Here is a 26932-nt window from a genome sequence, read left to right on the forward strand (position 1 = left end):
GTTTTTTGTTCTTTGTTTTACTCCTGCCCTCTATCCTTCTTCCATTTTGTTAGTCCATTATCCCTGTTCTGGTGTCACTTCCTTTGCTCCCTAGAACCTATATTTGAAAAGGTCAACTAGGAGCTTGTAGCCATAATGGCTTTTGTTTTCTTTGAATGGCTCAGCTTGCCTCATTGAGCCTCTGGACACTGTGGCTTGCTCTTCCGGGGCAGGAGGCCCGGGGAGCATGCCGGGAGGCAGACGGCTTCCTGTGTGGGGAGTCATGGGGCTGGCTGAGGGGAGGTGTTAGCTCCAGAACCTGGTCTACCCTAGGGGGAGGAGCCAACTCAGGAACCAATCGGCCCTGGTCATTTGGGCGGAGCTTGATGATGTCAGAAACCCTATAAGAGGGGAGAGGACAGCTTGAAGATTCTTCCTCTCTTTCCTTTTCCGGTTGGAGCCAGAGGCAGTTACAACCACCGTTACAGAGGCAGTTACGACCGTTACATCGTCAGTTTCAGTTGCAGCTTCAGTTTCAGAAACAGACACAGCTGAGGCAGGAGCTGCCAGCAGCAGAGCTGATCTACGGGAGGAAGCTGAACAAAGACTTCAGTCCAGTGGGTAATCTTATTACCATCAAGGGGGAAACATGATTTTGCTTTACGCAATCATGTTTCTCTGTAGCCTCCTGGTTACTCTTTCAAGGCGTACTTATTGGGCCTGGAAGATTATGACCAACATATCAAAATGGGGTTGCTGGTTCATGGGTTGGTTACTGTTGAGCCTAAATAAATGTTTTGATTCTTCTGCCTTCTACTTTGAGAGTTTCTTCTATCCGGCGATTCCGAACCTTTCAGACATGTTTATGATCCTCTTTGAGATTATAAACTCGGCCCTCCTGATACATTTGGCGTCACGAACAGGATCGCTAGGTATAAGATCTCTATTTAGAAGCAGAACAATTCCAGAGGAAGAGATGAATATCCCAGGATGGGAGGATCCATTTTATTCCTCCCTAGCAAAAGAATTGGCTAAAAAAGCTGGACCCTGTGAAAACTGGGAACCAAGGCTACGGAGAGGAGATCCTAAGGATTTGGAAAAGTGTTTACGAGAAGTTGGGATTCAGTCAGGGGCATCACTATCTAGGCAAAGCTGGATAGTGTTATCAGCCTACCGGCTAGTATACAAAAGATTGAGATTAAGTGAAAGACATGGGGGCACTCTTACCCCACAGGAAGAAGAGGAATCTCAGATAGCAGGAGACCAAACTGACTCAAATGAGAACTTTTCTATTAATGTGGCTAAGAGCAACAGGAGACCAAAAAAGCCCAGAGTGCATTTCAACCCAGCCCAGAAAGAGCCTGACTGCCTGCTTCGTCCTAGCCATGGTGGCAGAGGAAGTGAGTGGGGAGAGAATGAGACAATGTTAGGGGCTGAGGCACAAAACACTACTGGGGTTCAGGATGTGCCTCACACAGAGAATAGGAGATGGTTAAATGATCAGACAAGGGCTCGACCCATACAAAGGAGGAAGACAGAAACCTGAGGTGAAGATTCAGTTACAAGGGAAATTCAGGAAGATTTCTCACCGCAAGAGGTCACAGATATTTTGAGTAGATTCAGCCAAAGAATAGGAGAACCATTGATATCTTGGATGGTAAGACTCAGTGATCAAGGGGCCGGTGGAATATCAGTAGATGGGACAGACTGCATGAGATTCATAGGTATCAGCCATGATCCTCTAGTTCAACAAGCTTTTAGGGAACATCATCAGCAAGGAGATGGTGATAGCAAGACTACTCTGTTGGCATTAGCCGCTGTGGGATGCAATAAGAGATATGATACTGATTCTATGTGGCCCACTGAGCACAGACCCTGGTATTCACTTAGAGATTGTATCATGAGACTAAAGGAGGAGGTAATGAAGACTGCCATTATGATAGGAACTGCAGACAAATATTACAATGATCCAATGGGACTGTCTCATAGGAATTTAATAATTAGGACAGCTCCCCCTGCTTATAAACAACTAATTTTGAATTTATTGCTTGGAGAAGTAGGGAGCCGTCTTGCAACAGTGATAAATAAGATTTTACAGTTATATGACTTAGGTGACTGGGGAAGGGATAGATCTCCTCGAGAGAGAAGAGTGTATAACCAGCAAACTTGGCGCCAAAGGAGAGTAACAAGGAAAGAAATGTTTACTACTTTATTGAGAGCAGGGGTAGGTTTTGAAATGATAGATGGAATTCCAACCAATGAATTATACAGAATGTATAGAGGACTTCATAACACGAGAGATAGGGAAATCAGAACTGCTCCTGCAAATGCTACAGATGTTGAACCTTCAAACCCAAGTGAATCATATGAAAGGGAATACTAGGGAATAGGCCGAGCCCCAGTCCAAATTAAGGAAATACACAGGCTGGATTGTAGACCTCACATTAACTTGACCATATATTGGAAAAATGGGTCAAGTACGGTAACTGAGGCATTAATAGATACTGGGGCCGAGGCCACCCTTATTTATGGAAATCCAGACAAGTTCAGCCATGGAACTCCTATTACCATCACAGGACTAGGAGGGACTGAAATATCAGCCAGACAAGTTAAATTGATGATGAAAATTGGACAGTTGCCCAAGAAAGAATATAGTGTGGTTATTGTGCCTATTCCTGAATACATCATTGGAATAGACATTTTGAAGGGTATGACCTTAAATTTACCTGAAGGGAAATACCAATTTGCTGTGAGGAAAATAGGCATTAATGCAGTCTTAGTGGGGAAAATCAAGATGGATCCAATCACTTTGCCCGAACCTTCTGAAGTAATTACTTTGAGGCAATATCGTGTGCCAGGTGGGCAAGATGAAATTGCCAACACTATAAGAGAATGTGTTGAGGCAGGAGTGTTAGTCCCTACAACTACTCAATGGAACAACCCTGTCTGGCCAGTCCGAAAGTCAGATGGAACATGGAGGATGACAGTAGATTATAGACAGCTGAACAAAGTGACTCCTCCCTTGTATGCTGCTGTCCCAGACACAGTTACTTTAATAGAGAGAATACAAAAACGTGAAGGGACTTGGTATGCAGTTATTGATTTGGCCAATGCCTTCTTTACAATCCCAATAGACCCCAAGCAATGGAATCAGTTTGCTTTTACTTGGCAAGGCCGACAGTATACATTTACACGCCTGCCGCAAGGATATATTCATAGCCCAACTATTTGCCACAGGATTGTAGCTGAACATTTGGATGAATTAAAGTTACCTGGTGTACAGCTTACACATTACATAGATGACATCATGATACAAGGAAAGAATATAAAGGAGGTGGAGGAGAGTTTAGTATTATTAATTGACCATATGAAAAGCAAAGGATGGGAAATCAACCCCGCAAAGGTTCAAGGGCCAGCTCAAACTGTAAAATTCTTGGGGATACAGTGGAATAGAGGACTGCGAGAAATTCTCCCACAAGCTCGACAAAAAATCCAGGATTTTCCCACCCCTACCAATAAGAAAGAGGCCCAAAAGTTCATAGGGCTGTTTGGTTATTGGAGACACCACATCCCACATTTGGGACAGATTTTAAAACCCTTGTATAAAGTCACCAGAAAGAAATATGAATTTGACTGGGGACTTGAACAAAGTAGAGCTTTTGAGGAAGCAAAGGCTGCTATTCAATTAGCTCTAGACTTATGGCCTATGCAAAATGGGCCAGTGGAGTTACAAGTGACTGTACAAGATGACTATGCAAATTGGAGTCTGTGGCAAAAACAACAAAGCCGAAGTGTACCTTTAGGCTTTTGGTCAAGGAAACTACCCTCATCTGGAGTGCAATATACACCTTTTGAGAAGCAGCTGTTAGCTGCATATTGGGCTTTAGTAGAAACTGAGCAACTAACTCTGGGTCATGAAGTGGTATTAAGGCCTGGAATTCCAATTATGACTTGGGTAATGAGTACCCCAGCTTCTCACAGAATTGGACATGCACAAGAGGCAAGCATAATCAAATGGAAGTGGTATATTCAGAATAGGTCCAGAGCAGGCAAAAATGGAGTTTCTGCTCTACATGAATCTGTGGCGAACATTGATACTGAGAGCAATGAAAAGCCCCTTGAATCTAAGCAACAGATGGTACCATCCTTAGTGAAATGGAATAATGGATATGACGGACTAAATGAAGAACAGAAGAAACATGCTTGGTTTACTGATGGGACAGCAAAATATTTAGGACAGAAGAGACATTGGAAAGCAGTAGCCTATAACCCCTGTACAAGGAGAACTCTGGAAAGTTCTGGGATAGGTGGAAGTAGCCAATATGCTGAACTGATGGCAGTGCATCAGGCCATCAGAGCAGAGAAAGGAGGACAGTGTCATATATTTACTGACTCGTGGGCGGTAGCTAATGGATTAGCTACGTGGATGCCTATATGGAAGAATCAGAATTGGGAGATTCATGGCAAACAAGTTTGGGGTAAAGAGTTATGGGAAAATATATGGGACATGTCTTTGGTTACAGATCTGTCAGTTTTTCATGTTGATGCTCATGCAACCCTGACCACACCAGAACGTGAGTACAATGCACATGCGGATCGACTAGCAAAGATTGCTACTGAATGTATTGTCCCTACTCCGACTCCAACTGATGACCCAGCCTTAGCAAGATGGGTCCACCAGACTGCTGGCCATTTAGGGGTCCAGGCCACCCATCGATGGGCACAGGATCGAGGTATCAGTATTTCTCATGCGTTGTTAAAACAAATAACAGAGGAGTGTTGTATATGCCAATTAGAAAAAGAACGAACTCTTCCTAGGATAGTTACTGGAGAAATAGCAAGGGGAAAAGTTCCAGCCCAAATTTGGCAGATAGATTATATTGGCCCACTACCCCAGGATAAAGGATGTAAATATGTATGTACGTGTGTTGACACCTATTCAGGTGTACTAGTGGCTTGTCCTTATAAAGACGCAACTCAGAAAAACACCTGTAAAACTCTAGATATTGTAAGTTTATATTATGGAACCCCAATGCAGATTCAAAGTGACAATGGGTCACATTTCAAGGGCAAAGAAGTGAAAAGATATTGTGTGTTGAATAATATAGAATGGATATATCATATTCCATATTACCCACAAGCATCTGGGCTAATTGAAAGAATGAATGGATTGTTGAAAGAACAGCTGAGAAAATTAAGCTCAAATAATTCATATCGACATTGGAAGGATAATTTGTCTATTGCCTTACGTAATTTGAATAATAGGCCCTTAGGGGGGAGTACACCTCTAGCCAGAATGATGACCCCAAATCTGCAGATCAGAGAACAGCAAACATGTGAGATTCAAAACATTGAATTTTGGACTGTGAGGGAAGATGTCCCACTACCAAGTCCAGGAACACCTGGTTCAGCAGGATATGATTTACATTGTATAGAGAATTTTAGGTTAAATAGGAAAGAGATAAGAAAAACCCCTACTGGAGTATGTATGAGAATCCCCAAGAATCATCTTGGATGGATATTACCTAAACCAGGATTAGCGGCTCAAGGAATACATGTATTGGCTGGAGTGATAGATTCTAATTATCAAAAAGAAATTGTTGTGACACTCCAGAATATGGGTAAAAAACCTGTACAATTTTGTAGAAATGATAGGATGGTTCAAGTCATTATTATCCCCTGTGAAAAAATACCCTTTGTGAAAACTGACCCTCCTCCCAAAATAACTACTAGAGGGGCAAAAGGGTCTTGCTCCATTGATAGAATAAAGTCAGGAGCTAAGGTATGGGTAAAACGGAAGCCAGATGATATTCCAAAGGCTGCAGAAGTTATAGCCCATGGGAAGGACAACACTGTAACAGTTGTCTATTCAGGGGAAAATAATTACCAAATCGTACCCCTGAACCATATATTTTACCGTGAATAGGTTATAATAATAGATTCACAGACTATTCTTTTTGTCCTTTGTTTTGGCTAACCTTGTTGCTAGTTTTGTTTCCTTCAGGCTTAAGCACCCTGCACTTTCCGGTGACTGCCTAAGCATGTAGTATTCTTGGAATTCCTGCCAGCTCGTTAAAGAAATGACCTCTGGAATGGGACTTTTTGGGGGCAGGGCCATCTCTACATCCAATTTCAGCATGAAGAAGCTATGGAAAATGAGACCTTCACCCCTCACCCCAAGATTTTGAGCCCCAATAGTTCAAGGGGGGGGGTGGAAATGATGATAGTGTTCTGTTTACTTATTTTGTGTTATCCTTGCTGTGTTGTTTTATTGTTATGATATTATTGATCCTATGTAATGGATACAAGGATTTAGGGGTGGACATTTGAATTATTAATAATTATTTTGGGGATGATTGATTGAAGAGATTATCTTGCTGGGACCTAGGGGTGGATCGCATTTGAATCGTTAAACCAATGTTTAGGAATGTCACCAAATGATATGTTTTGCTTTATAATGAATGATATGTTTTAGTTTCCTTTGTAATTGAATCACAATGTATGTTCTAGGATACATGGCTGATTAGATTATGTATCCTATAACAAGGGGTGGAATGTAGCCATAATGGCTTTTGTTTTCTTTGAATGGCTCAGCTTGCCTCATTGAGCCTCTGGACACTGTGGCTTGCTCTTCCGGGGCAGGAGGCCCGGGGAGCATGCCGGGAGGCAGACGGCTTCCTGTGTGGGGAGTCATGGGGCTGGCTGAGGGGAGGTGTTAGCTCCAGAACCTGGTCTACCCTAGGGGGAGGAGCCAACTCAGGAACCAATCGGCCCTGGTCATTTGGGCGGAGCTTGATGATGTCAGAAACCCTATAAGAGGGGAGAGGACAGCTTGAAGATTCTTCCTCTCTTTCCTTTTCCGGTTGGAGCCAGAGGCAGTTACAACCACCGTTACAGAGGCAGTTACGACCGTTACATCGTCAGTTTCAGTTGCAGCTTCAGTTTCAGAAACAGACACAGCTGAGGCAGGAGCTGCCAGCAGCAGAGCTGATCTACGGGAGGAAGCTGAACAAAGACTTCAGTCCAGTGGGTAATCTTATTACCATCAAGGGGGAAACATGATTTTGCTTTATGCAATCATGTTTCTCTGTAGCCTCCTGGTTACTCTTTCAAGGCGTACTTATTGGGCCTGGAAGATTATGACCAACATATCAAAATGGGGTTGCTGGTTCATGGGTTGGTTACTGTTGAGCCTAAATAAATGTTTTGATTCTTCTGCCTTCTACTTTGAGAGTTTCTTCTATCCGGCGATTCCGAACCTTTCAGACATGTTTATGATCCTCTTTGAGATTATAAACTCGGCCCTGTCCTACTCTCTCACTCTTTTGCCCTCTGCTAGTCCCTAACCTTCCACCTTCAGGCCTACTTAACTCCTACATAACCATAACAACTGGGTCCATTACAAATGTATATTGTCTAATCTCACTTTTATTCATATTAAACTCCTTATTATCATCCCTGAAGTAGCTATTCAAAACCTTTACCTCAGTCTAACAGCTCCTAAGGTCACCTAAACAAATCAGAAGATAGGAGTGGGAAGGATATTAGAGATCTTTTTATAGCTGAAGAAACTGAGGACTAGGGAGATTAAAATGCCCAAAGTGACACTGACTGTTAGCAGCTAGACTAGGAGTCAAATTGAGGTCCTTTGAATCCAAATCTAATTTCTCTTTCTACTACACCATGCTGCCTCTACTGACAAGTCAAGGACCAAAGAGGCTGCTTGTATGACCTCCTTCATCTTCTCAAAACCCCTCCACATCGTCAGCAGTTCTCTCCTCCTCTGCTCAAGTTTGTGATGCGGAGGTGCCAAAGCGAAGTCCTTTACACGTGTCCTTAATTCTGTCCTCCTCCTATCTCCTCTGGTACCTTGCTTCAAAATCTTTCTTTTCTTCCTTCCTTTTCCTTTCTTTTTCTTTCTTCCTTTCTTCCTTCCCTCCCTTCCTTCCTTTTCTTCCTTCCTTCCTTCCCCTCTCTATCCTTCCTTTTCTCTCCCCCAGTCTTTAATGTTTTCATTATATAGAAACGCTGGTAATTGCTCAGTGTTTGGGAGGCTCCAAAGGAAAGTATGGGAGAGAAAAGGTATTAGACTGCCTACCAAACTGAAGGTCTACTGAGCCATTGTGCTGAGCTCATTGTTGTATGCCTGTGAAACCTGAATAGTCTACCAGCACCAAACTGGGAACCTGAATCACTTCCATTTGAATTATCTCAGGAAGATTCTGCAGATTGCCTGGCAGGATAAGGCACCAGACACTGAGGTCCTTACTTGAACTAAACTGCCAAGCATTCAAACTCTGCTTCAGAGAGTGCAACTTCGATGGGCTGGTCAGGTTGTTCGAATGCAAAATGTACGCTTGCCAAAAAGACTGTTTTATGGAGAACTCACACAGGGTAAGTGTTCACATAGTGGTAGAAGAAGTAATACAAGGGTATGCTCAAGGTCTCTTAAGAACTTTGGAATTGATTGTGTGACATGGGAGATATTGGCACAGGACTGCTCAGCATGGAGTGCCCACATCAGAGAATGTACTGTGCTCTACGAGCGAAGCAGAATTGAAACAGCTCAAAAGAAATGCAGGATGTGCAAATTTAGAGTATCTACTCCAAATGTTCCCATGGAGTATTTGTGCCTGACCTGTGGAAGAGCATTCCAAACTCATATTGGTCTGATCAGCCACAGTCAGACACACTGAAACTTGACTCTGGCATAGTGATGTCATTTTGGTCCTCTTTGAGAACGAAGGACAACAACCAACCAACCAAGCCAATATAATAAAAATGACAATGATACCTAAATTAATTATAAATATTTATAAGTAAATATCAATTTACTTATTCAGTACTGTGCCAATTGGATTACCAAAGGAATATTTTATACATCTAGGAAAATAATAACAGATTCATCTGGGAGAGCAAAAGGTCACAATTTCTTGGGTAATCATTTTAAAATAGTGAGAACAAAGGGAATTTATCAGTACCAGATCTCAAACTGTACTACAAAGAAATAATGATGAAAATGATTTGGTACTGGTTTTAAAAAGAGAGAGGTAAATCAGTAGAACAGATTAAGTATACAACATACAGAAGCAAACAGCATAATTGTTTAATAAACTGAAGACCACAGTTCCTGGGAGAAGGACTTATTATTTGACAAAAACTGCTGGGAAAACTGAATGGCAGATGGTCAGAAATTCACAACATACACCAAGATAAGCTCCAAATGAATATATGGTCTAGATATAAAAGGTCACACCATAAACAAATTCAAAGAACAAAGAAGTTATTTTTTAGATCTACAAATAGGAGAAGAGTTTGTGGCAAAAAAAAAGTGACAGAGGGGATCACACAAAATAAATTGGATAATTTTTGGTTAAATAAAATTAAAAATCTTTTGCACAAACAAATCTAATGTTATAAAAATTAGAAGAGAAACAGGTAACTGGGGAAAATATTTGCAGCAATTTTCTTCTAATAAAAGTCTCATATTTAAGATATGTAAAGGATTAGTTCAAATTTATAAGATTAAGAACCATTTCCCAAAAGATAAATGGTTAAAGGATACAATCAGTTTCCTTAAAAAAAAATTTTTTTTTTGAGACTAGGTCTTCCCATGTTCCTTGTTTGGAAGTACAGTGGCCACTCATATAGGCCCTATCCCACTTCTGATCAGCACTGGGGCTTTGGCCTGCTCCATTTCTAACCTGGGCTGCTTCACCTTCTCCTTAGACAGTCTGGTGGCTTCCCACTCCCAGGGAGGGATCACCACATTGGTGACATTCTTTAGTGCAGAAACCTCATTGGCTTGGCTCACTGCAGCTCAAAGGATCCACTCAATGGATCCACTGGCCTCATCCTCCTCAGAAGTAGGATAACAGGGTTTCACCACCACATCTGGCAACAAGCAGTTTTCAAAGGAAGAAATCCAAGCTATCAACAATCACATGAAGAAATGCTCTAAAATGCTAATAGAGACCTAAGAATTAAAGGAACTTTGAGGTCCCCCTTCACACTTATCAGGCTGACAAAGGTGACAAAAAAGAAAAATGATAAATATTGGAGGAGTTATGGGAAAATAGTTACATTAGTGCATGGTTGTTTGGGCTCTGAATTTGTCCAGTCATTCTGGAAAATTATTTGGAACTATTGTCCCAAAGTTACTAAAATGTGCATGCCCTTTGACCCTGATATATCACTACTATGTCAATACCCCCAAAGGAAGAATAGAAAGATGTATATATGCAAAAAAAAATCATAGTAGTTCTTTTTGTGTTAGCCAAAAATTAGGTGTCCTCCTAGTGGAGAATGGCTAAACAAATTGTGGTAATATGAATGTAATTGAATATTATTGTACCATAAGAAATTATGAAATGGACAGTTTCAGAAGAAATTGGAAAGACCTCTCTAAATTGATAAGTGAAGTGAGGAAAACTAGGAGAATAATTTATACTGTAATAACATTATAGAGAAAAACAACTTTGAAAGACTTCAGAACTGATCAATGCAACGATAAATCACCAATCCAAAGGATGAAATGTGCTGCTGCTCATCCTACCAGAGAGCTGATGAACTTAAATGAAAGTTCACGTTTTTGAATATGGCCAATGTGGGAATTTGTTTTGTTAGACTTTATAGCTATGTACTGAGGGCTTTATTTTTTTTTTTAATTTAAAAAATTGCTTGGAAGTAGTAAACAGAGTAATAAAAAAAAAAAGAGAAAAACATTTTTAATGAACTAGGTGTGAACGAGGCCTAGACATTTCCACTGGATCAATCAATTAAAGCCTTTGGATTAGGTTCAAAAAGTCCTTGGTCAATTTAGAAATCTTTGAGAGGGGCAGCTAGGTGGCGCAGTGAGTAGAGCACCAGCACTGGAGTCAGGAGAACCTGAGTTCAAATGCAGCCTCAGACACTTGACACACTTACTAGCTGTGTGACCTTGGGCACATCACTTAACCCCAACTGCCCTGCCAAAAAAAAAGAAAGAAATCTCTGAGAGTCACTGGATGAAATGGCACAGGAAGTGTATTTCAATTAGTTGAGGAGACTTTGGTCACACTCTGTGGGGCAGGTTGTGCAGGCCTGCTCCACGAGGATTGAAGATATGCCATCCCTAAAGAAAACTTCATGAGTACCCCATGAAGGGGAGAAAAGGACTTCTAGCAAGCAACCAGGACCCATGTAGGTCTTTTTTGATTTGTACTTCTTCTAATATATTCCTTTCAATATCCTCACCAGGAATCTTCTTCCAAATAACAATCAACAGTTAGTATCTTCCCAAATCAGTTCACTGAGGATAGGTGATCAAGCAGCTACCCTGAGATGGTACACCTATCTTGGAAGCAACCATGTGAGTTTAAGAGATTGAGAATTCCTGAATCCTCATCCTCAGTTGATGCAGGCTTCACCTACTCTAATTCTTGGAAAAGATAACCATTGTCAGAAGGATGAATCCAAACTGTGGCTTGCATTGCCAGAAGATATGGATGGGATTTGTTTGGCAGTACAGAGCTGAGGTAAAATGTCAATTCAGCAGTCCCACAGAATATTTCATATTTTAAGTATCAGCTTCTTGGGAGAGTATAACGATAGTTAGAAGTGATTTTTGTTGCTTGTTTAAATCTTTGCTAATATAGTTCTTGAGGTTTTTTTTTAAGACCTTCTTTTGTGTAAAGGAAACAAATAGCTACCCTATACCTGATTTACATTATATTATATTACATTACATTTACATATACATTATATTATGAATACCTTTTTATTTCCCCTTGCCTCTTTTTGAGGACGTAGTAGACTTGAGCCAAACCTAACCTTTAAGTAATTTTCCATGGAGCTCTAAGTTGAGGCATGTAAAGAGCCAGAGAGTTTGAGAAGGAACCTAATCCCTCATTTTAGAGGCTAGGCTCTCCCAGGACTGAACCTGGTCCACATATGCATGAGTTGGGGGCTGAAAGGGGCCTTTTAGTGGAGAGAAAGAGAGCAAGTGCTTTGGTTCCCCTGAGCTCAGCAGCAGATTTGTCACATCACTTTGGGAGCTAAGGAGCCTCCAAATATTACCAAAGGGAGAAACGAAATTGTGAAACCCTGGGCAGTGGCAATATTTATGCATGGATACACAAGAATTGAGGTTACCAGTTTTTTTTTTTCTTTGCCCTTCAAAGAGACTTTTAGTGGCCCTTCAGGTGCAAGAAACAGAGCTTTTTTGCAGTTGGACTGAAGCTTGCTGGGCTCATGCTACCATGTGGGTTGGTGGGAGGTACTTTGTGAATTAGAATTTTTAGGCTGCTAAAATCTAAGCCTTTCTCTGTGGACAGAAGACCAGTGTTGTAGAATAGCTTAGTCAGGGAGCAAAAGGGGAAACCAAAATGAGAAGAGCAACCCGGTGTTAGAGACTGTCAGCTATTGTGAAGCCAAATTGATTGGTCAGCCAAGGATGAGAAGACCAACATCTCTCCTTATGTTTCCCCAGCCCTCCCCATTTATAATCTGAGTTGTTAATAATAGGAGCTATGCACAGTTCCCACTAATTGCATCTCCATGATCTGTGAGTATGTACAGTTCAGAAAGCCTCTTTGCCACTTTTAAAAGCAGAGTAGTCTGGAAGAATTTGGAGCAATGCGTGGGTAAGGGCGTCCATATGGGAATGCTCTGCTTTAATTTTTGCACTTTCTAACAATGTGCCTATAGGATACTGATTGCTTGTGTCCTGTGAATAAAATTTGGCAGACTGGGGAAATTCTAGACGCAGGGTGGGGTTACAGCTATAGACTTTCTATTTTAAAAAATAATTTTGAGTGGAGGAGTCCTGGTCCTGTTTTCCAGAAGACATAGACTTTGAGGAAATTGTTTGGACAGTGTAAAGTCGAGGTGAAAGTGAGATGCCTATTTAAATGTTCTACCAACTGCTTTATATGTATTGGGGGACTGACCAATGAGGGCCCATTCCTTAGAGCATATTCAGATTTGACCCTCCTGTTGGGATATAGATAGTGCACTTGGTTTCTTTTCTTTTTAAAAAAATATTGTTAATTAAATTTAATTTTTTTCAATGGTCAAGCATTTATTTATTTTTCTTCCCACTAGGGAGAAAAAAAGCAAAAGCAAAACCTTTCTAACAAGCATACTCCAACAAAACTAATTCCTGTTTTGGCCATGACCAAAAATGTGTCTCATTCAACATATTAGTCCATTACCTATCAGGAGGTGAGTGGTATTCCTTATCAGTGGTCCTCTATAATCATCATTGCATTGGTCATAGTTCTTAAATCTTTCAAAACTGTTCATTTTTACAATGTTGATATTATGGTACAAATTATCCCTGTCTAATTTCAATCTAATACACGTAGGCTTGGCAAGCAAATGTAGGAATAATGTGTAATTTTTACATATTGTCCTATACACATTCTCCTTCTCCCCAATGCATTCAGTACCTTCCAAGGAGGTACATGAGTAAGGATAACTTATGTGCTTGGGATAACATAACTCTGGGATGACATAAACTTCTTTGATTGTCCCCTTTCTGTCTTGGGGACTGTCCATTAAAATTCCTTGAGCGATACAGCTTCTTTGTCGAACAGATACTTCTGTCTAGGCTGAGGTGATCCACACCTGACTGAAATCTCACTGGGCAAGACTCAGACAAACTAGCAGATAATCTAGTTGTCTTCTGGGATTCTCTGCTTTCAGGCTGTTCCTCTCCTCAACTGGATTTACTATTTAACAGCAAATATTGCCTCCATCACTTCTAGCTTCAAGCTTAGCTAATACAGTTCTGAACTCCATCCTTTCATTTACCTCTCTTATCTTTCTGGGTTCAGACACTGAACCTTCTCACCTTGGCCAATGGTTAGTAACTCAAATTTTTATCTTCTATTTAATAATTAGATTAATTGGTCCCATAGTCAGAGAACACTTCTGGTATCTGTGTTGTTACCCAATAGCGTCCAGCTCTTCATGACCCCGTTTGGGGTTTTCTTGACAAAGATACTGCAGTGTTTGCCATCGCCTTTGCTCGTTTTACAAATAAGGAAATTGAGGTAAACAGGGGTAAGTGACTTGCCCAGGGTCACACACCTGGTAAATGTCTGAGGTCTGGATTTGAGTTCAGGTCCAACTGACTCCGGGCCGGTACTCTATTCCCTGTGCCACCTAGCTGCCCTAGCATCCTATGTACTTCTTCCTCTACAATCACTAACTTCTCTTAAGTCAGAGCTCAGATCCCACCTCCATTGTGAAGACCTCCCTTATGTCCCTAGTTGTTTGTGGTCTCTTGATCAAATTATCTTAACAGAGGAAAAAAACAAATGGAAAACTAGTAATTTAGCGAATGAAACTAAAATATCAAGCCCACGACAGTAGATGCAATCTTCCGCGCCCCAGCCCCGCACCTGTCATTATTAATGTAGCATAGATTAAAATTAGAGTTGTAGTTACATATGCATGTGCCTCAGCCCCTCCTTACTGAATTGTAACCTCATTAGTCATATTAGTAACACGTATAACATTTCTGTAGCGCTTTCTTCCCGCCAATCCTAAAGTACGTAGCGTGTTATCCTTCCTGTTTTACAGATAAGCCGAGACCTAAAGCTAATTACCTGGTGACAGAGCGGTTAAGCGTAGTTAAGGTCATTTTTCCCCCTCCCATTTTTGCGCCCCACCCTCAGCCCACGGGGGCCAGCGGCCTGAGCCAAGTCCTGGCAGGGGTGTACAAGATGGAGCTGACTGCTAGGGCTCACCAGCGCCCCTGACTCCCGAGATCCCCTCCATCTCACTGCCTCTGAGCTCTTATCCCCAGCCCGCTAGCTTGCACCATTTCCCACCCCGTCCCTCCAGCCTTCGGTACGGACCGGGGGACGCCAGCCAGCCTCAGCTAAGCTGCAGGACCTGGCGGGGGCGGGGCCAGGAGGTGGGGGCGGGGCTCCGGCCGGGCCGCGGCGGTTTTCCCGCCGAACTAGGGCTGCAGGTGTGCGCTAGGGTCTCAGTTGCGGCAGCCCCCAGCCCCACTCCGCCCCTCTACCCCCTGTAGCCGCCATGCTGCCCGCCGCCTGCTCCCACAGGTAAGGGTCCCCACGTTGGACACACCGCCGTGCACACATTCTCCGGGGTTCTCTGGTGCTGGTAGCATTCTGACTATGTTCTGGGAACCCCGTAGCCTTCCAGGGCTCAGTCTGCGCGCGCAGGCGGGGGAGGGTGCTGGGGAAGAGGGGGCTCGTGGGAAAGGGGGGGGGTGTGAGAGGAAAGGGGAAGGGGAACTGAGGAAAGCAAAAGAGGAATGGCGAGGGGAAAGTGGGAGACTTGGGGAAAAGGGGAAGGGAAATGGGGGAGCGCGGAAGAGAGGAAGGGGGGGAAAGAAAGGGAGGGAAAGAAGGGGGCAGAGAAAAGGGGGAGAGGAAGAGGGAGGTACGTGGGGGACGAGGAGGGGGGCAGGGCAGTTGGAGGAAGGAAAGGGAGGGTCAGAGGGGAGAGCACTGACAGCTGAACGTCTGCTTGGGGTGGGGGGCTTGGCGCTGTGTTTCCAGGCTGGTCGCTGAGCTCCAAGGAGCCCTGGCAGCCTGCCAGAGGAAGGAGAAGGAGTTGGAAGAGTCCATTGCCCGCTGCCGAGTGTTGCTTCAACCCTGGTATCCCTGGGGAAGGGCATGGTTGGCCTGGGGCTGATCCTCCGCAGAGAGCCCCCGCCCTTGCCCAGACCCCGACTGAGCCGGGATCCTTTGAGGACTGGCTGCCTGTTGGGGTCCGGCACTGCAGCATCTGCACGGGTCGAGTCTTTAGTTTGTCCACAGACACTCCCAGATCAGGGGTATCTCCCCCAGAAGGGCCCCCCAGAGGAAGAGGGCTCCCAAGTTTTGCCCTTCTGAGTAAGGGGAGAGAGTTAACAAAATCATAGGCTTTTCGAGTCAGAAGAGACCTTAGAGGCCATCTAGTCTAACCCTGTTCGTTTTTTACAGATGAGGCCCTGAGGCCAGAAAAGTTCCTTGTCTAAAGTCGCATAGGATAGTAAATAGCAGAGGCAGTATTTGAACCCAAACCTGTCTCCAGATACAAGGCTTTTTTCATTACTGTGCTGAGCCTTCTCTAGTGATAAAGATTTGTTTGTAGGAACAGAAGGGGGACAAGAAGTGTGTGTGTGTATGTTAGGAATCGGGTGGAAAGGTCGCTAATCTTACAGTAACAAGATCTGGATTCAAATTCCAACTCTGACATACTAAGCAAATCATATACTCTCTTAGAGTTTTGGTTTCCTTGTTTGTCATAATGTTAAGAATAATTCTTATAGCAGCCACTTACCTCACCAGGGTGGTTGTGGAGAAAGCTCTTTATAAATTGTAAATGGTGAGGTATTATGGATTTTGTCTCTTCCTCCCAGGGAAGCTCCCTCTCCCCCAAGCCCTGAGCCAGCCGGGAGCACAGAGACTAAAACTGGTGAGCCTTGGTCTGGGGCTCTGAGCAGAGGTAGCCTCCCTAGGGTGGGCGCTGGTCTAGGTGGGGGTTGGACTTTGGGTGGGAAGGGGAGAGCCTCAGTTGGCCTAGCTGGTAGTGAACTGGGGCCATTCCTGGAAAGCAGCAAATTGGATGGGAAAGACAGATTGCTTCTTTGTCCAAGTCTGTAGGCATTAGAAGAGGGGAGCAGGTAAGATCGAGGGCAGGGGTTGAGTGGTGGGGGGTAGTCTTAAGGAGAACTCTTCCCTGACTTATAGCTTTCACAGCACATGAACCAACTCCCAAAGACCTCAAGGAAATGGAGCTGCTGACCCAGGCCCTGGAGAAAGCCCTTCGGGTCCGGAAAGGCATCTCCCAGGTCCAGTCAGAGCAGAGTGCCTCCAGTGGGAAAACTGTTCCTCCTCCGATCACTGCCCAAGAAGGCCCTGGGGCCAGGCCCAGAACTTCAAACCCAAAAGCTTATGCTCCAGCCAAGCTTCCAACTACCTCTCAAAGGGCCAGCAGTAGGCTGAAAAAGGCTGCCAGAGCCTCCTCCCATAGGGGCAAGGCCCCTGGAAATGCTCTCACACATGCCAAGCAGCCAGACAGCTCAGTGCCCATCAAGGGGCCAGCTCAGCTCTGCCCTCAGCCTTCCCAAGGCCAGGTCCCAGGGCTCCCAACTTCCACTCCAGTTTCAGTCTTAAAAGAAGCAGGTGCTACTGGACCAGAAGAAGTAAAGACCCAACCAGGTCTTACATCTGAGGCCTTCACACTCAAGGAGAATGGGTGGGTTTCCTGAAACCTGCAGTGTATGATTGAAGTTTTGGCAAAGGTGGCTGAGCTTTTATAGGCTTTCACCCACTAGACTTAGACCTTCTCTGGGGCCCACAGAATGAAGGGGGAACAGAGCTCTTGAGGAAAAGTTGAAACATACCTTTGGATAACATGTAAAGGTTAACAAGGACTTTGGAGGACCACACTGCCCAGGCCTAGTTCTATGCTCTCAGAGTACCTTCCAAGTGTTGTAGACTTGACTGCCTGACAATCCAAGGGGGATCCTTTTGGGTTATTTCCCCCTTTTCCCGCATATCCTGGAACAGAGATTTAGCTAGATACAGAGGTGCCAGGCTCTGAGCCATTATTTTCAGGTCACTCAGATTAAGCCATAAGATCCAGAGGCTCCCTGTTTACCATGAACCTTGATAAATTGGCACCAATGAGGTTGAACTTTTACTACCCTTAGGGCCAGGTCCACCTCGAGTTTTGCCTTGCTTCAGTGGCTCTAGCTAGAGTTGCCAGGTACTACAGGACCTGACTTCCTGCCACTGAGACACCTCTTCTCCCCAACTATGCCAGTCTTGGCCTTTTGTTCATTTCTGCAGTCTAACCCAGGGTGGCCTGGTCAGTGGGCCCCTACCTCCTCAGGGCTCTGTAGAGCTCCACTGATGACAGGAGTTTAGGGGGATGGAGATAGAGCTGCTCTCCCTAGGCTCTTGGCTAGAGGAGAACTCAGGTCTTGAGCATGGCAGGGAGCCCTGAGTGGTGATTGCTTTTTGCAGGACACAGCTGCAGCTGCCTCTGTTCTATAAGAAAATTGCTTCCAGGAATTCCAGGTGAGGTTTGCTCATTAGGCAGAAAGATTTGAGGCCCCTTAAGGATATCCACTGCCAGATGGGTAGCAGTGAGGCTCTCAGAAGCCTCAGGCCAAGTTCCAGTACTCTTGCTTCCGAAGATCTGAACCAGGGACACCCACTCCCATACGCTCTTAATATCTCCCTTTACTGACCTTTTCCGTAACTTTGCCCTTTGAAGAGGAAGCAGGCTCAGAAAAGGGGAATGACTGATTAAGGTCACATAATGAATTGTTAGCAGACTTGGCACTTCAAACCCAGGACTCCCAATTTCCCAGACCACAGCTTTTGCCAGTATTATATTGTGATTAAGAAGGTGTGTGTGGGTGGAGCCCCAATATTCCTTTTGTTCTTCTCTTGGGTCACTGGTGTCAAACTCTTCTCCAAAACTCCCTAGTACTAGATTAAAACCTAATTGGGAAACATTTAACAAAATAAATACAGTACAACATAGACAATGTTAATTTTCATGATTTTTGAAGCCAGTAGTAGCCAGCAGCAACTCATTCCTTTTTTTTTTTTTTTTTTTTTTGGCAGGGCAGTTGGGGTTAAGTGACTTGCCCAAGGTCACACAGCTAGTACATGTGTCAAGTGTCTGAGGCCGGATTTGAACTCAGGTCCTCCTGACTCCAGGGCCAGTGCTCTACTGACTGCGCCACCTAGCTGCCCCTCATTTTTTTAATTAAGAGATTTAAAGTTTAATTTGTACTTTCATGTGAGGAATTTGCATACAATTTACATCTTCACTAGACCCATTTAATGATGAAGATAACTTCAGGATAGGTTTTTTCCTTACATTTTTTTCATTTTACATGTAAAGATAGTTTTCAATGTTCACTTTTATGAGATTTTGAGTTTCAAATTTTTTTTTCCTCCCTCTTTCCCATCCTCCCTTTCCAAGACAGCAAGCAATATGATGTAGGCTATAAATGTACAATCATATTAAACATATTTCCACATTGGTCATGTTGTGAAAGAATCAGAACAAAAGGGAAAAATCACAAGAAAGGAAAAAAGTAAATAGTATGCTTCCATCTGCATTCATACTCCATAGTTCTTTCTCTAGATGTGGACAGCATTTTCCATCATGAGTCTTTTGGAATTGTCTTAGATCATTGCATTGATGAGAAGAGCTAAGTCTATCAAATTGGTCATCGAACCATGTTGCTGCTACTGTGTATAATGTTCTGGTTCTGCTCACTTCACTCAGCATCGGTTCAATCAGTGACCCATTTCTATTTGAGTTTAGCCCAGACTTGCAGTTTTTTACCAAAAATCTCCAGAATAGATTATTCAACTTTCTATTTTAGCACAGATCCCTTTGACTTCTTGCCTCTTTTCCTATTCTCTGAGCAAGTTAGCCTATACAGGGAGAAGGTATGGTCTTCAACAGTGGACTCCCTGTGATCTCTAGTAGATGATTTCCCCCGCCCACAAAACCATCACCCCATTCAAAGCCATTGTCCTTGCCCAATAGCTCTTTTTTCTAATTAGTCCTTTTCCCTTAATCAGAGGACCCTCAGACTCCAAACCCATCTCATGGCTTAGAGGAAGTACCAAGAATTATTAATGGAGACCCCAAACTAGGCCCTTTCACATTAATCAGGAGACTGCTTGAACCCAGCTGGCTCCAGTTCAGTGGAGCTGGTCGTTAAATTTTCATTGTATTTACACCTCAGAAATCAGCAAAGTTTACAAATTAGGGCTTGATTTCTTGTTGTCTAGATTTAAGAAGGTGATGGAGATTAAGATTAATAATGCAGATTAAACTTAAAATTATGATGTGCAGTTTTGGAGAGCAACTTGTTAAATATTTGTCCATGTACTCCTATGCACCTGTCATATACAACAGAAACAGGAAAGGCTGATTGAAATGATCTGAGTTTCAGCAATGTCTGTGCCCATGTTGTTCAGTCATTTCAGTTGTGTTTGGCTCCATGGACTCCGTGTGACTCCCATTTTGGGGGTTTTCTTGGCAAAGATACCGAAGTGATTTTCCATTTCCTTTTCCAGTACCTTTTACAAATAAGGAAACTGAGGCAAACAGGGATAAGTGACTTGCCCAAGGTCACATAGCTAGTAAGTGTCTAAGACTGGATTTGAATTCGGGAAGATGCTTCTTGACTCTAGGCCTGGCACTCTATGCACTGTGGCACCACCTAGTGGCCATGCCTGCTGTCTGCCTGTACTAGTGTGCATTTTGGGGTGTGTGTGTGTCTGTCTGTCTGTGTCTGTCTGTGTGTGTATCCGTGTGTATCTGTATCCTAGCCTGTGGGCCCAGGTCCAGCACTCCCAGTCCAGTCCTGATCCCGATGTTGCTGCTGCCAAAGCCCGTTTCCTGGAGAGAATGAAGGCGACTGTATCCTTGCCAGGTGCATGGTGTCTGGGCTGTGGGATGTGCTGAGGGAGTGGGCAGGGAATGCCACTGGCTCCCAGGCTCTTTAGCTTGGGGCAGGGAGAGTAGAAGCCAAAGGGAAGAGCTCTTTGGCTAATGGGAGATTTGGCTAAAAGCCATAGCTACTGATATCACTCTCCCTTGGGATGACGTGAGACCCCAGCTGGCTCTTAATGGAGCCAGAGGGGCTCCAGCTCTCATACAACACTACTCACTGGGCCTCTTAGCAGAAGTTGTTTGCCAGTGGATTGCTCACTGCTACCTTGGGGAGATTGGGGGGAAGGGACCAAATTAGCCATCTGCCAAAGACTCCCTCTCCCTGGAGCACCTCCTGCTGGGATCTGAAAGGGATAGATGTAGACCCCTGGAAGTGAGATGAAAGGGAAGAAGAAGCCTCAAAAACTTTCCCTGACTTGCTCTGAGTTTGACTTGCCCAGCCCAGCAATCAGTCTTGCTGAGATCCAGGAGGAGGTGCATCGCCTGGACCAGGCTTGCTACCTACTGACTCAGCATCTGGAAGAGACACTGGACATGAATGAGGAAGCAGCTACAGGTGAGGAACACAGAACTACATGGACCCTACTTGGTTGAAGGGAAAAGGGGAAGCCTGAGCAGGTGTTGGGAGGGTCCTAAGGGGGCGGGTGGAGTTAATGGCTTCTGAAGCCATGTCTTTCCCCTCTCCTGCAGCCTCTCTGAGCTGGGAGCAGGAATACCGCTGTCTGGTCACCTTGGAAGGACTGCAAGCTGCTGTAGAACGGCATTTGCTTAGACTACAAGAGCTTCGAGAAGGTGAGGCTCCCTGGCTGGCCACCAGAGGCAGGCTGGACTGAGGTCTGCATTAGGGTTGACTCCTGAGCCTTGGTCTTCAGTCCAGGGCCAGTGGGGGGAAGGAGTGGACAACACTGCTAGGTCTCTTGGCCTTGATCTGCTGCCCCGGCGGGGGAGTGAGGGGGGGTGTGCTGCGTATGAGTGGGAGCATTAATTGTCCCACCCAGTGCTTCTGAGAGTGAGGCTAGGTTCTGTAATCCCAGGAAGGAGGGGGCAAATTCACCTTGAGATTTTCATTCCATTAGAGAGAATGCTGTGCCTTGTTGTCATAGTGTTTGTATTTTTAAAAAAAAATCATAGGTCTTTTGCCTCCTAGAGAGTCGTCCCTATAGTAAAGAATAAAAAATAGGGCAAAAGCCATAGAGCTGAGTTTTGACCATAGGTCTTCACGGTCCTGCATTCTTCCCACTGTAGCAGAGTACCTCCTTCCAGCACAGCAGCTGCAAATACCAGGAAGATACTTCAGAATACCTGATAGCAATCTTGCCATCTGATAAGCTACTGTTTGGAGAAGTCTGTAAGGTTAAAAGGGAGTCCTGTTGCAGATTAATGAGTAGATACATATTAATGAGTAGGTGATTTAAAAGAATCAAGTGAAAAAGTGTTTGCATCTTGCATTTTCCTCTGCCATGAATTACATCTCATTGATCAATGATTCTGAACTCAAGTGGAAGAAGAAAATTACTATTTTCCTTGCTCTGATTAATATACTCGTAGACATTGATTTCCTGTGGGTTTCATTTTTTTATAATGTAAAACCTTACTGTATCTCTTCTTAATAAATAGAAATTTTTTGCAAAAAAAAAGGGCAAAAAAGTTTGGCAAAGCTAACCAGTTATAACGGTCTGACATTGTATCTAGGATTCCACACCCATAGTCTCCCACGTTTGCGCAGAATCTTATTTCTTTGAGGCCAAGATTAGTGTGCTTGTGCTTCTTAACAGTTGCTCAAGGACTGGTGGGTGCTGGCTTCTCAACTCCAGCCGGGGCCAGGCTTCCTCCTCCATCCTGCTGGTGGCTCCTTGGCTCCTTCCAGGTCTATTAGTGCTGAGTGACTAGGCACTCTTCACTGCTCCTGTCTGAAGAACTGACCCTTTGTCTTCCCCGTGAACTTAGCTATTCTACTGAAGGCATTTCTAACCCAGAAATTGGTATGTAGCAACAGACCAGACAGCAGGAAATGGGGTACTTCACCCCTTGCAGTGGAGAATGGTACTGAGGGGAAAGGGAAGAAGCATTTATTTAGTGCCTATAATGTGCCAGGCACTTTACAAATGTTATCTCATTTGATCCTAAAAAACAACCTGTTAGGTAGACGCTGTTAAGATTCCTTTTTATAGTCGAGGAAACTGAGGTAGAAGGCAGACAGAGGTTGAGTGACTTGCCCAAGATCACACAGCTAGTGTCTTAGGCTAGACTTGAACTTGGCTTTTCCTGATCCCAGGCCCAGCACTCTACACATGGTGCCATCTAGCTGCCTAGGTGGTTCAATAGATCTGCCAAGGTGGCAGGGCTTCTGCCTTCACTATAGATTGCTCTGCCTGGCTACAGAGACACCCCATCATCAGTTAAGGTTAATTGTAGCTACTTTGATGTCGTCAAAAAAATCATCAGTTTTACATCCTCTTTTAAAATTACCCCTTAAAGCACCATCCTGTAGAAGTGTGAGCGGTAGCTGTTCTCCTACTCTGGTGCTTTGGAAGGGGAGATTAGCTAGTGGCTTACTTGCTATAATAGTGAGGTGAGCTAACTGTCCCAACCATTGCTGGTAGGGAGGCTCTGAGTCCCTCTTTTCTCTCTCCCATTCCTCTTCCTTTCCCTCCCTGAGAACAGCGGAGGAACAATGGTTGCACTCTGGGCCTGTAGAGAGCTCTCCTTGGGCCTCAGCCCTGTGTTTAGGAGGAAAGGGGTCCAGCAGTTCCACCAACCGCCTTGTCTACTCCAACGTGCAAGAGCTGCAGACCGTGACAGCTCTCAATCTTCGAGTGGCAATGTTGAAGCAGCAGATCCACCTCGAAAAGGTACACACCTGTCCTGTTCAGACATGGTGGCAAAATTCCCATTGAGCAAGCCATCTGCTTACTTGATTTCCTTTTTTGTGAACTCTTATCTCTGTGGACTTAATAGTTCTGTGTCTGGGAGGTCAGACAAAGGGAGTGTGTGTGTGTGTGTGTGGGGCGCGGGCGGGGGCGGGGGGACTTCTTTCCTCTGGAGGAAGAAATAGTTGAGGGATGTGGGACTAGATTTTTTGCATGCGGCTTCTTTTTGTTCTGTCAGGCAGCATCTGCCCTCACCAAGATTCCAAGAAAGGCTTGTTATCAAAATCTGGCATAGTCTTAGGGATTTTTCAAACCAGTGTACATTGAGTCCTGTATGTGATAGAAACACGTTCACATCTGGTGTCTGTATTTTTGTGGTGCAGTCACTAGATTTTTTTTTATCTGGGTTGGGGGGTGGGGTGGTGGTGGGGTGACTTTTTTTTTTGACACTCAGAGTGTAAGGTGTGTGTGTGCGTGCGTGCGTGCGCGTGTATGTGTGTATATGTATGTGAGTACAGTCCCCATGATGGGAGGCTAGAGTATTTAGAACCCTTGTTGTCTCTGAAAGTCTTTTCTCTGTGACACCCCCAGGTTCTGATGGAAGAACTTCTCCCCCTGGTGAGATCTGAGAGCCCTGCTGACCCAGCTCAGTTGGCACTGTACCGGGCTATCCATAGCCAGCTCTGTGAGGCTGGGGAGCGCTTCTCCATACTGGTGAAAGATGAGCCATCTGTCTGAGTGTGGCATGGACCCTATCAGCCATCACTCCAATCTGGGGCCTCCCTCCACTGAATTTATGTTCCCCTTGCCACTTGTCATTTATTAGCCAGCAACCTTTGCTTTCTGTTCCCTAGGAAGTCTTGAAAGCCATATGGGAACATTAAACATCATAGCTGATCTCTGCCCTCCTCCACCCACAGTTCCTTGCCCTTCTGTCTTTCCACCTGGTCCAGGACTATAGGACTCAGTAACCTAGGCCAAGGACAGGGAGGGGCTTATTGTTTGTACTAGGGTATGGCTCCTTGGGGAGAGGAGAGGATGTAGAGGGACTGAAGGCTGTAAGGGGACTGTATTGACTAATAATACTGATAATCTAAGCTGGAAGAACAAGGGGAACAGTACCCTAGAAATGAACATGGCCTCTTATAGTACTATTGGGGGCCTTAGCAATAGAAAAAGGTTGAAATTGCCCTAAGACCAGAGCCCGCTTCAGGGATGTTCCACTTCACGCTTGGCCAGCACAGCACAAGACATTTGTTCAATGGTAAGAGAGTGATCATAAAATTTACTGAAAGGCACAGTCACTCTTCAGGCTAGGACAGTTGAGGGAGCCTTCTAGGAGGAGGTAGACTTAAGTTAGATCTTGAAGAATAGGTGGGAGTTGGTCAGGGTGAGGCAATATTCTAGATAGGGAACAGAACTAGCAAAAGAGAAGAAATAGGAAGGCCTGACAATTTGGAGAGAGGCCAACAAGGATGGAAAAGTGGATGGCAGGGCCAGAGGAAAGGGCCTCGAAGGCCAGGCTAAGGAGTATGGACTTGATTCTGTAGGCAATGAGGAAGCTATGGAAGGGTCTATCTATCAAGAAGTCATAAGTTGGGCTCTAGTCCCAGCTCTGTGCCTTACTTTCTAGGTGACGGTTTCTTCATCTGTACAATGGGGAGAATGATATTTGTATAACTTACATAAAGTACTTTGGAAATGTGAGTTTTGGCAACATTTAATAAAGGTGTATGACATCTAACTTCCTGAAACACGCATGGATTTCAGTTACAGTTGCACTCACTTTATATGTAGAGACAGTTGTATAGGATCTACTTTTATTCTTAAATATATTTTTATTCCAAACTTCAAACACCAAATTCCAAATACCAAACATTGAACATTTCCATATACATAGGAAAACCCAAAAAGAGGATTGTATACAACACCCCCCTTTTTTATTTAAAGTATATAATAAAGTCAACTCATTAATTTCAAAACCACCCTGCTTGTCTTTGCTTCCTTCTGAACCTCTGGACTCCTAGGCATATTAAAAATGTTTCATTGGCCCTTCTTTTTGGGCATCAATATCATTACTCCCTTGTTTTCCCCCTCCCCCCACACACACACACCTCCCAAATTAAGAACAGAAAGAAAAAAATTGTAACAAACATCATCGAGCAAAATAGATCTACGCAATCTGAAAAATATAACCCCCTCCTTCCATACCTTGGGGCTATCACCTCTGTCAGGAGATGGATAACATGCTTGTTTTTAAGTCCTCTGGAAACATGATTGGTTGTTTCTTCGATTAGAGTTCTTGAGCTTTTTTAAGATGTTTTCCATAACAGTGTTTTGTCATTGTACAGATTGTACTTCAGGTTTCTCTCCATCCATTAACATTTCTTAATGGCAGGATCATATTCCACTATATTCATATGCTATAATTTGTTTAGCCATTCCCCAATTTATTGGCACTGCCTTTGTTTACCATTCTTTGATACAACAAAAAGTTCTGCTGTAAGTACTTTTGTATGCATCTGCCCATTTACTCTTTCTTTTATCTATTTGGGGGTATATGCCCAATAGTGATATGACAAGGTCAAAGGATTGTATGATTTAGTGACTTTTTGTTTGTAGTACCAAATTGCTTTTCATAATGGTGGGATCAGATCATAACTTCACCAATAGTACATTAGTGTGCCTATCTTCCCACCCCTCTCCACTTGTCACTTTCCATTTTTGTCATTTGTTCTAATTTTAATTTCTATTACTGTTAGTTGTTTGGAGTATTTTTTTCATATGGTTATTGTTAGTTTGCCTTTTATCTTTGGAATGGCCTGTTTATACCCTCTGGCCACTTATCTATTTGTATCAATTACCCATGTCACTGAGCTTTATGCCTGTAGCATTAGGGACCTATTTGCTTTTTCTGTGGAAATCTTTTCAGTCCACCGAAAGAAACCACAATGGATTGGAGTAGCTTCATTTTACTAGATGGGGAACCTGGAGCACATGGAGAGGAAATACTGAGCTCAAAGTCATTCAGGTAATAATCTCAGCTAGGATTTGAATCTGAGGCTACATTTACCAGTGCCCTTTCCATCATACCCTGTGTCTGTGCCCTCGAAAACATTTGTTTCCCTCTTGCCCATCTGCTTGGATTTGCAGAACATCCCCCACGTCTACCAGTCACAAAGCCCTTTATTCACAACTGTCTGGGAACTCATTTGGCAGACGATAGGCTTTTGACTTGGTTTTCTTTCTACATGAAAAGGGAGCTGGGTACACAAAGGATCATTATAGATCCCTGTGTTCAAGGAATGAGATTCACCCCTGAAGGGAGAGAGAAAATTGGAGAAACAGACCCACCCTTACTGTTGGAAAGGATTGTATGTTGGTGTACTATAACCGTATTTGTCATGTACTGTCAGAGGGAATCGTACATTGTCAGTATAATTGTATGTGTTAATATATTGTTGGAGGGAATTGCATAGGTATAACTATAATATACTCTTGGAAGGAATTGTATGTCAGTATAACTGTGTGTAATGTACTATTGGAGGGAATTTATATCAGTATAGCTATATGTAATTTATTGTTGGAAGGAATTGTATGTCAATATAGCTGCATATGTAATATATTTATATTTTAATCGAATG

At 43.8% G+C, this 26932-nt stretch overlaps 1 protein-coding gene across 1 annotated transcript in view; it reads left to right on the forward strand.

Annotated features, from left to right (window-relative positions):
* The window catches only part of TEDC2 (tubulin epsilon and delta complex 2), a 30999-nt gene extending 5810 nt beyond the window's left edge, over window positions 1-25189 (forward strand). The window contains 11 exon segments of the mRNA XM_036739588.1: window positions 14854-14896; window positions 14898-15035; window positions 15498-15596; window positions 16343-16398; window positions 16674-17181; window positions 17955-18008; window positions 20295-20385; window positions 20845-20974; window positions 21109-21210; window positions 23083-23270; window positions 23880-25189. Coding sequence (XP_036595483.1) covers window positions 14854-14896; window positions 14898-15035; window positions 15498-15596; window positions 16343-16398; window positions 16674-17181; window positions 17955-18008; window positions 20295-20385; window positions 20845-20974; window positions 21109-21210; window positions 23083-23270; window positions 23880-24026 — 1556 coding nt within the window. The 3' untranslated portion in view covers window positions 24027-25189.
* Window positions 25190-26932: the final 1743 nt, after the last annotated feature.

The sequence above is a fragment of the Trichosurus vulpecula genome, chromosome 9, assembly GCF_011100635.1.
Source record: "Trichosurus vulpecula isolate mTriVul1 chromosome 9, mTriVul1.pri, whole genome shotgun sequence".
Lineage (NCBI taxonomy): Eukaryota > Metazoa > Chordata > Mammalia > Diprotodontia > Phalangeridae > Trichosurus > Trichosurus vulpecula.